General features: G+C 43.8%; 1 protein-coding gene across 7 annotated transcripts in view; it reads right to left on the reverse strand.

Moving 5' to 3' along the window:
• The window catches only part of Mark2 (microtubule affinity regulating kinase 2), a 59,658-nt gene that overhangs the window by 46,129 nt on the left and 688 nt on the right, over positions 1–12,841 (reverse strand). Inside the window, exon 1 of one of the 7 annotated variants that reach the window (XM_010636118.3) lies at positions 12,707–12,835. The exons of the other annotated variants lie outside the window; for them this stretch is intronic. Within the exon in view, the coding sequence (XP_010634420.1) occupies positions 12,707–12,760 (54 nt within the window). The 5' untranslated portion in view covers positions 12,761–12,835. Of the gene's footprint in view, positions 1–12,706; positions 12,836–12,841 lie in introns of those variants that run through there. 7 annotated transcript variants of the gene reach the window in all.

The raw sequence follows: 12,841 nt of genomic DNA on the forward strand, positions 1-12,841 counted from the left end.
TTTTATTTTTTTTTTTTTTTTTTTGGTACTGAGGATGAAACTCAGGACATTGCACTCTCAAGGCAGGCTCAGTGCCACTGAGCTAAATCCCTAGCTTGCTCATAATTCTTTTATTTGGGCTTTCATCTCCGTATGAATTATGGACAAACTGATGACAACTTCAAAACTCCTAAGACAGTAGGTTCAGAAATTTCCTTGAGGAGCACCTAGCGTAGACAGATCTGTTTGCTCTGATACCTTCTCTAAACATGCATGAATTCATATTCATTCCTAAGCTATTACACTGAGAAATAGTACAGATCTCTAGGATATGCAAATATCTAAGGTTACAAGAAAAGCATTAAGGGCTGGGAATTTAACTCACTGGCACCGCGCCTTCCTCACAAGCACAAGGTCCTAAATTTGATCCCTTGTGTTGAAAAAAAAAAGTATTAAGTCTTTTATACTTTTTGCTCTCTTGTAATGCTTTCTCACAGATCTAAGAAACAGACTTGTGAGAGCTATTTCCCTGCGATGTGCAGCCATAGGAGAAACAAAATTTTTTAAATGAGAAGTTTTCCAAACTTGTTCTTACAAGTAAGTTTCACAAATTGTAGTACTTCTTGCTGTGTTTCCTCAAAGATGCCAGGAAAATACTGGGATTTCAAATTAATGAAATAAATGAAGTTTATAAGGAAATTATAAGGTGGACATTATGCCTGTGATCCCAGCACTCTGGGAGGCTGACGCATGCAGTAAAATAGCAAATTCAAGCCCAACCTAGACAATTCAGTGACTTAGTAAGACCCTATCTCAAAATATTAAAAAAAAAAAAAAAAGACCTGGATATGCAGGGCTCAGGGCAGAGGCCCTAGTTTTGATCCTCAGTATCACAAAGAAAGATAAAATAACTGAGTATATAACTGAAAACTTCATGGGCCAGGGATTTAGCTCAGCAGCACCACGCCTGCTTTGCAAGTGCAAAGTCCTAAATTTGATCACCTGTTCAACAACAACACTTGAAAACTTCATGTTTACACCTGGAAGTACTGCCTCAAAAATTCTAGAAAACAGAGCCAGGCAAGGTGGCACATGCTTGTAATCTCAGCATTCAGGAGGCTGAGGCAAGAAAACTGCCTGGAGTTCAAGGCCAGCCTGAACTCCATAGCAGAAGACTCTACCCCAACCCTCCTCTTCCCCCAAAAAATTCTAGAAAATGCCAGAATATAGATTTACATTTCATTAACAACCAGTGATGTCATCACACTCAGTCCTTGGAATATGTCACTGTACACTGGCAAGAGAATAAAATGAGTGAAAAAGTAAATAGTACGTTCAAATTATGATGAAAAGAATTTGACTTCATGGACCACCCAGGAAGGTCTTAAGAGAGCCACTGGGCATGGTGGTGCACGCCTGTAATCCCAGCACTTGGGAGGCTGAGGCAGGAGGATCGCTGTGAGTTCGAGACCAGCCTGGGCTACACAGTGAGTTCCAGGTCAGTCTCAACTACATAATGAGACTTGGTCTCAAAAATGGGGGGGAGTCTTAGCCCCAAAGGACCCCCGAAACCACATTTAGAACTAAATTTAATAATTTACCATCCAAAATTGAAAGCAACTTCCCAGATCTCTCCCAAGGCAGGGTCTAGACTTAACATTCCTGAGAGTTAAGAGGAAACAGTCCAGAACAGGTTTAGATTGTCACCAGGGAAGCAGAATGCTGTCCCTAATAAGCTGTCAGGTTGGCAAGCCTGGCCTCACTGAAGAAGATAGCTCCAGAGGCATAAAAAGAATATGTTTTCTAAAGCAGCAAATCTTTAATTTTACAGACATCAGAATAGGAAAAAGGAGTAGACAGGTCTCAGATTTGATGGATGAAGGCACTTTCATACTATCAAAGCCCTGTCCAAAACACTAGATACACAAAAACAGGTAAAGAAGAATGGGACAAATAGATAAAAACCTGAGGCCGGGGATTTAGCTCAGTGGTTCCAGTGCCTGCTTTGCAAGCGCAAGGACTGGAGTTCAATCCCCGGTACCAAAAACAACAGAACAAAAGAAAACAAAACCACCTGAGATGGACTAAGACACAGACAGGATAATGAAAGGAAGGGAGTTCAAAGTCACCAAATATAAGAAAAAAGGGGGGGTAGGTTTGCAACAAATCAGCAGAGAGATAGGTCCAAAGAAGAGGAAAACACAGTGAGACACTATAATCCCAGCTAACTGGGGGGCTGAGGCAGGAAGATTCCAAGTCAAGGCCTGCCTGGGCAACTTGTTGAGATCCTGTCTCAAAAAAGTTTTTATAAGGATTTGGGATGTAGAGCAGTGGCAGACTGCTTATTAGAGCCAGATGCAATACCCAGAAGAAGGAAAACAAAACAAAAACAAACAAACAAACAAAAAAAGTGAAACAAAAATTCCCCAATAAGCTCTGAAGTGATGCTGTTAACCTTCTCCTGGCCACAGCCACAGTGTGAGAAGAAAAAAAATTTTTTCTAGCTGCTATTCTAACAAGACATTCAGCCCCAAAGATGGCAAGAGACAAAAATATTAGGAACCAATATGACCACAATCTTAGCTTAAAATTCAAAGTCCACAAATTACAGGAGCAGCTGAGAAATGGCTGCATCCCTTCAGGCTTTCAAAGGGAAGGTAATAAGAACCTGGTCCTTGAAGGCTGTTCAGCTAAAGAAAAAAGAACCTACAACAGTCAGGCACTGCATGGTCTGTAAAAGAAATACAAGAGGGAGGAGCTTTCTCCTGTGGCCAATGGGCCAATACTGCACATAAGGTCAGGAAAGAAATCTCTGTACTCTGTAAAGACTCTAAGAAACCCTAGGATTCCTGTCTAACTCCTGTCTAAAATCTATGCTCTGGATTGGTATTCCTACCAACTTTGACTGGTATTCCTGCCATCAACAAGGCTGTACACCACAGCACAGAAATATGGACAGGTAGCAGGTGGTGTTTTTCTCCTTTAATCAAAACTGCCTAATACTGATCTTACAAAAAAGAAAGAACGATCATTTTTTAAGACGTGCTCCCGCCAGTAGTGGTGGTACACACATGTAATCCCTGCATTTAAGAGGCTGAGGTAGGAGGATCACCAGGAGTTCAAGGCCCACTTGGGTCATATTGTGAGTTCAAAGCCAGCCTGAACTACATAGTAAGATCCTGTCTCAAAGAAAAAAAAAAGTGCTCTCAAAAATACATGGACAAGGGCTAAAAATGTAGCTCAGTGGTAGAGCCCTTGCCTAGTATGTGCGATGTCCTGGGTTCAACCTACATTCCTGGGGAAAGAAACAGGTATATAAATCACCACGTATCGTAGTACGTGCCTATGATCCTAGCTACTCAGGAGGCTGAGCCAGGAAGATGGCAAGTTCTAGACCAGCCTTGTCAACTTAGCAAGACACTGTTTGAAAATAAAATTTAAGAAGACCTGGGATGTAATTCAGTGATGGAGTACTTCCTTAGCATGCAGGAGCACCTGGGTTCAATTCCAGTAACAGCAGGAAAAATACACAAATCTCTCCAAAGTCATTCTCTTTCTTTTCTTCCTGGCTTTGAACCCACAGTGATTCTCCTACCTTAGACTCCCAAGTGCTGGAATTACAGGTATGAGCACCATGCCTGGCAGGCATTCTATTTCTTTCATATAGCAGACTAGCTTAAAATAAATAAAAAACAAACTAAAACAAACAATTAAAAAGTTAGAAATGGGGCCGGGGATTTAGCTTAGTGGTGCCGCCACCTGCCTCACAAGTGTAAGGACTCAAGTTTGATCCCTGGTACCAAAAACAAAACAAAACAAAAAGTCAGAAATGGATGGGCTGGGGATTTAGCTCAGTAGTGTTGCCACCTGCCTCACAAGCCCAAGATCCCAGGTTCTATCCCCAGTACCAAAAAAAAAAGTCAGAAATGGTAGAAAAAGCACCTATGGAATGCAAATGGTCAGAAGAGGCCAAGGAGAACAAGACTCAACCAATCACAGAGAAATTTCAACATACATCCCTTACACAGACTCAGCCTTGTGTGGCTCAGTAGGTTGCTCAACTGGAACAATGACGACAATTATTATGTTCTTCCAGGGCTATTCTTTTTTTTTTTTTTTTTTCCCTCTTTTGTACCAGCAATTGAACTCAGGACATTGCACTTGCCAGGAAGGCACTGAGCTATTATAAGACATTTATATATTCATTAGCTCTTTCATGCAAACAACTATACCTGCAAGATAGGTATTATTACTCTTCTCATTTTATAGATGAGCAAATAGGCACAGAGAGATTAAAGATGTTAAGGGCACATTAGAGGGGTGCCAGGATCCCAATGCAAGGAATCTAGCTGCAAAACCTGCTCTGAACCATAATGGAAATACTTACCGAAAGTCAAGAACTGCTGATATCTGTTGATTCTGCTGAAAGCTCAACTTAACCAGTATGATATGCAAGACCAACTTAGCCAAAGATACCCACTTTCTACTACTGAAAAACCTCTCATTCTCTATCTCACAGAGGGCTGGAGCATAGTACAGTGGTAGGATGCTTGCCTAGCATGCTCAAAAGCCCTAGGTTCCATCTCTGGCAAAACAAAAACAAAAACAAAACAAAACAAAACAAAAAAACACAAAAATAATTTTTAAAAAGAGACAACGTTTATGGGCAAAAAGAGAAATCAACAACCCACAAGTGCCTCCAATACTCCATGCAAACACAGCCAAATGACAGCCATCTGTGGAGAGGTGCAAAGTGATGGCACATGCAAGCAAAGGTTTAAAGTAGAGGAAAAGTAGGGAGGCACCTTGGATACGGGATACTAGTAATCAAAACAGAACTCCCAGAAAAATACTAGTCAAGTAGATTATCAGTAGTGACAGGCATAGCCAGCCCCCAAAGATAAGGGCACAAGCTGAAATGCTGTCTGCAGGTGGCTTCACTAATTAGCTGAGAATTCTCTGCTTAGAGAGGACAGGGAAAATAATCTTGCTCTATCCACAGCACTGAGAACCTGGCTAGGCTAGGCTCTGCTCTTGAGAGAGACAACCCACTGAAGCACCAGCTCCATCATTCCTACAGGTACCTCGATGGGGAGGGGGCATTCAAACTCTTTCTTGTAGCTATAAAGTTCCTGTGAGCCGCCAAAGACCAGAAACTATTGTCTGTCTTAGTAACTCTTCCCTAGGAAGCCGAGACATCCCCAGTGCACTGACCCTAAAGGTCTGGAGTCTCTCTGACCATAGCAATCAGAAGCTCTTATTCCCTTTCAGACCCACAAATGGGGAGGCAAATGTAAACCCATTCCTCTTGGCCACACTGAAGACATTTTCACAAGTTATGAAGTGGCAAGGGGACTCAAAACAAGGGCCTTACATTTTCCAGTGAAGGTGCATAAAACAGACGAGATGTCTTCAGGGTCATCTAAGGTGCAAAGAAAGTCCCCTCACAGAGGAGTGCAGACTCATCTCAAAGGTTGTTTACAGACCTCCCACAAACTTATGCTTCAATGAGCAGAGCCCCAGAGGAGGCAGAGCTTTGTATTTCCAACTTCCCAGACAGCAGAGGAAAATAGGCCAAGGCCTGCTCAAAACCAGCTTGACTGGTTCTACAAGGAAGCCCCTGGTCTGCTCTGCCTTTTTTTCCCCCCTGCAGTACAGGGGATTGAACCTGGGGCTTTTGTAGTGGGCTACCTTCCCAGTCCCTTTTATTATTTAATTTATTGAGACAGAGTCTCACTATGTAATCCAGGCAGGTGTGTGCCACCACATCTGGCTTTATTTATTTGGTACCAGGAATCGAACTCAGGACCTTGCACTTGCAAAGCAGGCAGCAGAACCACTGAGCTAAATCCTTAGTCCTATTTTTTTATTTTGATACAGAGTCTCACTGAGTTACTAGGGCTCAGCCTGCAGTCCTTCTGCCTCAGCCTCCTAGAGTGCTGGGATTACAAATGTGTGCTACCACGGTCAGCTCCTTATGTTTTGGGCTTTTTGTTTTGTTTTGTTTTGCTTTTTCCGGTATCACTGGCCCTTGGTTTTGTTTTTGAGATGATCTCACTTTGTACTCCCAGCTGGCCTTGAACTCCTGGCGATCCTTCTACCTCAAACTCCCAAGTGCTGGGGTTACAGGAACGCAACACCATGCCCAGTCCCTTATTTATTTTATTTTATTTTATTTTTAAGAAAAAGGCCTAAGAGGTGGCCTAGAGCCAGTTACTAAACATATCCCTCCTCTCTTACTTCCCATACTCAACTCAGAATGTTGTGCAGGATCCCCTAGATACTAATATTAGTGTCCATCTCACTGTCTTTCCTGATTCTTGTGATTTTATGGCATTAAGTCTAAAATTAACCATTTGATACATGAAAAGAAATGTATTTCTTTTTGTCCATTTTGCCATTTTCTAATGAGAGATATAAGAAATAACAGGAATTAGGAGAAATGAGTACTAATCCCAAAACAGACATCTGTGGAAAGAACCTCCACAAAAAGCTGGGCACAATATTACACACCTGTATTCAGGAGACTGATACAGGAAGACGGCAAGTTCACTAAATTGGGTAATTTAAAAGGGACTGGAGGGCTGGCAATATATCTCAGTGGTACAGTATTTGGCTAGCACGCACAAGACTCTGGGTTTAATACCTATCTTTCTTTTTTCTTTTTCTTTTATTTTTTTGGTACTGGGGATTGAACTCTGGTCCTTGTGCTTGCAAGGCAGGCCACCGAACCGCTGAGCTATATCCCCAGCCCAATGCCTATCTTTTTTTGAAGAACTTGGAGGACACACGCCTGGCCTGTAATTTCAGCATTCTGGGAGGCTGAGGCCAAGAGACTCACCTTGAGTTTATGGCTCGCCTGGGTTACACATAGTGAGTTCAAGGCAGTTCTGAACTACAAAGTGAGACCATGTATCAAGAGAAACAGATGAAAAGAGAAGAAACACAGGAGAGAGAAGAAACAGGTGAGGGGAGGGGAAGAGGAGGAGGAAAGGAAGAAAAAAAAGGAAGGAAGCAAGCAAGCAGGGAGGGAGGAAGGAGGGAAGGAGACACCATCAAAGAAAGAAAGAAGGATAATAACATTAAATGGCCTAAATCAAGAAGACTGTGATGGGGCAGTGATACTGCTGGGAGAGTTCAAACTTTCAGGGTTAACCTGGGGATAGCCTACCTTTTCCCATTCCAGTACAGGGAAAAAATGATTTCCTCCTCCAGGAGGATTGTAAAGGCTTACTCTTCCCTCAGCTGAGACAGAAGAGGGAAAATGCACAGCTAATACTTGAGTGACTCACTCATGTTTGATGAAGGCTGAGAGAAAGCCTGGAGAATCCAAGCTTCAAGTGCAGAATGTACAAATACTGGAATCCCCCATAACAAGAAGGAAACTAAGTCACCTATCTGATTTGTCATTTTTCTGTACTTCCGAGGTAGAGTCAGGTTTAAACTCTATCCCCCCTTGCCTTACCTCCTCAATTTTTGATTTGGTAAATACCTGGTGGTACCACCATGGCTAAAACTGAATCAAATGCTTTGCACATCCCCTCTCAAATTAGAAGATCGGCAGCCCAACCTCCTGCTTAACCAAGCAGAGGGAATTGGGGCTGGGCCTGGGTACTACAGAAGAACTATCAGGCAGTCGCAGGAAAGGAACATGACCACCTTCTTGGCCCTTTCCATCTGCTGAGCTTACTTCATCCCAATCCACTAATGGACTTCAAAGTGCTGCTGAGGGTGGGAGGAGGCCATTTAGCAGAGAAACTATCATGAGATTGGCCAAAGGTGGGGCCCAGCCCCCACCCGGCTCTAGGATAATGGGCCACAAAGACTAAGGCTTGGCTGCACTCTAAGCATAAAATATTCATTCAAGCCGATATAATACATATGTAGGAAAGTCAGGGAAGCTCCTGGGAGAAAAAGCAATGCCAACCAGGTGGCTAAGTGCTCAAGAGTTCATGGAAACCTGGTTTTGTCCTGGTCCACTGCCCACTGAGAATTAGGTTGTTCTGACCAAAGGGGAAACAGTCTAGGCAGAGATGTCTGATTCCTAAGAGATCTCAGCATGCAGATCTCTCAGGCAAATAAATTCTGTCTTTTCCCACTTCAGAGGCATCAACACTGCTTAAGACATTCAAGCTGAAAAAAAATCCAGTCCAAGCATTGGTCACAGTATGTCAGCTATCCCTGTATAAACCTAATTTTAATTGAAGCAAGCTGATTCTCAATGATTTTTAACCAACTTTTCAGCTACTTCCCTAGTCTACAAACTGGAGAAATTATAACTTACTGAGCAGTTACATTCCCTAAGTCCAAAGAGTATAGCACAGAATTCCTAGGGATTCCTATGGATTGCGCTCAGCAGAGGGTTAGTGTGGTGGTCAGACAATCACCCATATCCCTAACCAGAAGACAACAGCCTCATCAAGACCTCACCAAGGGCCAGGGATTTAGTGCACCGTGCCTGCCTTGCAAGCATAAGGTTCTGGGTTCGATCCCCAGTACAAAAAAAATAAAAATAAAAACCTGGGGATTTAGTTCAGTGTGCTTCTCAAGTGCAAGGACCCAGGTTCGATCCCCGGTACCACAAAAAAAAAAAAAAAAAAAAAAAGGACCCCACCAGAATCACAGCACAGGACGAGTGCGAGCACCCAAAGCGTGATGTTGCTCAGCTAGCAGGTGGGGTGCTGGCTAGCCAGCCTGTCGACCGACCTGATTACACCACATTGGACATGATCAACACTGGGTCCAATAAATATATGTAAGAAGTGGCTCAGCTGTTTTTCACAAGTTCCTGTAAATTAGATTTGCTCTCTTTACAAAAACATTTGAGACAATATACAGCATCACTTGCTCCCTAGATGAGTGACCAACCCTTGTCCATTAAGTAAAGCCTGGTGGGCAATAAAAGGCTCAGAAACCCTTGCTCTAAGTTTTTGAGGCCCAGAGAAGGGTCACGTCCCAAACCATGAGTCCACTCCCTAGGGGTTAGGGAAAGCTCCGCAGAGGTGAACTCTGGAAGCTGAACCCTTCTCCACATTTGCCTGTTACTGCTGCTGATGGCTTGGAAAAGTCATTTTGCTGATTGCTTTCAAGACTGCCAAGCCTCTAGGACAGCAGAGTCATTTGGTAGAGGAGTGAAGAGAAAGTGTAGCTCATAGACTAAGAAATCCCCAAACTATCAGCCCCAGGTTACAATCCTCCTTCTGCAAAAGGAAGAAGTCTATGGCTGTGAAAAAGCACATCTAGAACAAGGTGTATCACAAAAATCATCTTAAACACAGGCCTTGACTTTATCTCCTACTTTCACTGTTAGAATCAGAGATGACAGCAAACAGGCAATCTCTCTTCAACATAAGATTTATTTTTATGCTTCAACATTTTCTATGTGTGCTTCAGACGTGATCAAAGAGCTCCTAGGAACAGCTTATCAACCACATTTTTAAGGGGAAGAGAAAGAGCAAGAAAAGATTGGAGACAACCACTGGAGTTTGTTTATCTATTTTCTGGTGAAGCTAGTTTAAATAATTTAAATCTAAATAGGCGATAGTGTATGTCTAGGAAGAGAAAATAGCCCAACCAAATAAATCCCTTGCTTTTTATTTCCTAACATTAAGGCTACAAAGACTGAGTTCCATGACTACTTTAGCTAAAATTGCAACAGGACCAAGAAGAGGGTTCTTTATTTGGTGGTATGATCTATTCTAAAGGAGGACAATGTTTCTGACATACCTGGCCTTCTGACCAAAGGAGCTGCTGCTTGTCTTCTTTCTTGCTTTAAAGAATACAGGGGCTGGGGCCGGGGATTTAGCTCAGTGATGGGGCTGTCTGCCTTTTAGGTGCAAGGTCCTAAGTTTGATCCCAGGTACCAAAAAAAAAAATATATATATATATATCTATCTATCTATAGATAGATAGATAGATAGATATATACACACACACATATATCTATATACACATATATATATGTATATAGATATATACATATATATCTATATACATATATATATATATATATACACACACACACACACACACACAGGGGCTGAAGGTGTAGCTCACTGGTATAGCGTTTAGCATGTGCAAGGCCTGGGTTCAATCTCCAATATCATACCCAACCCCTCAAAAAACAATACAGGCACTTGCCTGGAACAAGTGCCTCCCAGGTTTTCCAAAGTCCCTGCTTTTTTTTTCTATGACGAGACTTTACATGATGTCAACAGTATGACTGGCTGAGAATCTCAGAGAACAATGAAGTGGCTCAGGGGCATCTAAATCCATAAGGAATAGAGACAGGATGAGTAATTAATATATTAGAACAAGGTCTCAATGTATGCAACCACTGCTCTAGGACAAAATTACCATAGAACAGCTTACATTCCAAAATGGTCACTGATTACTGCTATCACAAAATCAGTGAACATGCACCGACTATCCACATGGTCAGGAGTATGCTCAGTATGTAAGGAAGAGAAGAAATCAGCACACACATCACAAGAAAAAGATCTCAGCAATGATGCATTTACAGGGCTGGGGATTTAGCTCAGCGGTGCCACCGTCTGCCTTGCAAGCACAAGGTCCTGAGTTCCATCACCGATAACAAAAAAAAAAAAAAAAATGCATTTACATTTAGTAAACAGCACAAAGAAACCACAAAGGCAATCTGTTACTCTGCTGAACACAATGCCCCCACAGCCTCAGAGAGAGTAGGCACTCCAGCCACTCCCCAAAGGCCTGAGAATGCCAGTCAGTCACTTGGCCTCCTCCTACCAGCTCATAATCAACAATCCGGAAAAGTTCTCAGGTAAAGGATGGTCTACCTGCTAAAATAAAGCTTGTGAGAGGAAAAGGGATGGGAACAAGAAACCTCAGGAGGGCCTAGAGAAAGTGGTTCCTGATAGAAGAGAACTAGTTGGCAAAAGGAACTATGTTACACAGACCAAGCTCCTTGGTTTCCAAAGACACCTGTCCCATGCAGAACCAGCTGCCAGACCCACTGAGAAAACAAATCAGCCATCCCTCCCTCTTGCTCCCAACTCACTCCAGAAGCAAACAATCCATAAGTAATAAAAGAGTCAACCACTGCAGAAAAAAGCTCCACTCAGACTCCTCGAGTTAACTATCCAGGTGACAGGAAGCAGATAACAAGACAGAAAAATATAATATATGAAAGAAGATAAGACTTTTCAAAAAAAGGAAGTTAACATGATACAACAGATCTACCTTAACAGGCTACAAGAAAAAAAAAAAAGAGAACAAGAAGGAAACATAAAGGACGTAAGAAAGAAAAGGACAAAAAAAGTATTGAGCCATAAAGTCGAGGAGCTTCCTTTTTCAAAGTTTTAGTTTTTTTGTTTTATTTTTGGTTTAATAAAGTTCACCAAGAAAGGTCTGACAGGCAGGGTATTCTCCACAGAGCAGGCAGACAGCAAGGGACCCTGGAGATGGTTAAAGAAAGGAGAGGGGTGGAAAGTGGATGCCTCACAGCTCATAGATGAGATGACAAACCACAGCAGTGATTGTGAGGATAGAGGGAGTATATAGGGTCAGGAGGATGATCTACAACATAAAAAACTAGCATGGCAACGGTGCAGAGTTCCTAGGAATTAAAAGACTAGCCAGTAGGAAAGGAATGGGTAACAGCATAAGAGATTGGGGAAATAAGTAAAAGGGCAGAGACTCCCCTATGGACATGAAAAGCAACGTTGGTTTAGAAGCACAGTAAGGAATGATAGGGTGAGGTTTAGCAACCGGAAACAATAAGCAAGGAGGAAGATACTAAGAAGCGACAAGCGAGGGGGCAGAGCGGCAGAAAGCATGCTGGTTTTGTAGCAGGGTAAGAAGGCAGAAAGGCAGGAATGGCCAGGCTGAGGAAAGAGCAACAGGTTATGTCACTACTGCGTGGCTGAAACACTGAATGCCCCCGACCCCTCAGTACCCTCAACTAGGGAGAAAGAGCCCAGGGAGGGGGCTGGAAGAACACTCAAAGCAGGATCAGAAGACAAAGTCTTAAAAAACCAGATCCCTGGGAGACGAGAACAAGGTCTGAAAGGAGTGGTAACCGGAGCCCCAAAGGCAACCTGTGGGAAAACTATGCGCATGACAGCTATATGGGGAACTCGAAGCGACACATGCCAGGGCCAGGAGCCAGGGCAAAAAGAAGGGAAAGTGATGAGCAGAGAGTAGGCGAACGATTTGGAAAGGTGATGAGGGTGGAGCTGGTGGGCTGCAGGCAAGAGGGAGGGCAGAGTTTGGAAAGGGAAGAAGGAGGGTAGAAAAAGCTGAGGAAGTGAAAAGGAATAGAGGCGGAGAACACACTCCGAGGGAAGGACCCTGAGGGTGAAAATCTGGGACTGGAAGAACCGGTGTGGGTGCAGGGGCACGCGGCTGAAGAGGCAGGAAAAGGTGGACAACAGTCCATGGCAAATCACCAGGCGTTATTTCGAGGAGCAAAAGGGTGGCTGTTTAAGCGTGGGTGGAAGAAGACCAGAAAGCCCCCCCCCTCCATCAAAAAGAGGAAGAACAGGGGAAGCTGAGGTGTCATGGAAGCGCGCAGGAGGGCGGTTGAGGGGAAAGGGGGCTGGCAGAAGGACAAGTGCAGCTCGGAGTCAGGAAGAGCGAGTCCGGAGACGGGTGACAAGGCGGCCGAGGCTTGCGGGACAGCCGCGGAGGGAGGAGGCTCCGCAGGGTGCAGGGCCCGGCCAAAGAACCACGGGAGCCTCGGGCTCCTTACCTGCTCCGTGTCCCTCTCGTTCAGCGTGGGCAGGGGGGTCCGGGCGCTGGACATGGCGCCGGTATCTCGGGGGAGGGGACCCAGAAGCTCGAGGAAGGGAGGGAAGGACGGCGCGGAGCCCAGCCGGGCGGGGCT

Source organism: Fukomys damarensis, unplaced genomic scaffold (assembly GCF_012274545.1).
Source record: "Fukomys damarensis isolate Sample0158 unplaced genomic scaffold, DMR_v1.0_HiC HiC_scaffold_27, whole genome shotgun sequence".
Lineage (NCBI taxonomy): Eukaryota > Metazoa > Chordata > Mammalia > Rodentia > Bathyergidae > Fukomys > Fukomys damarensis.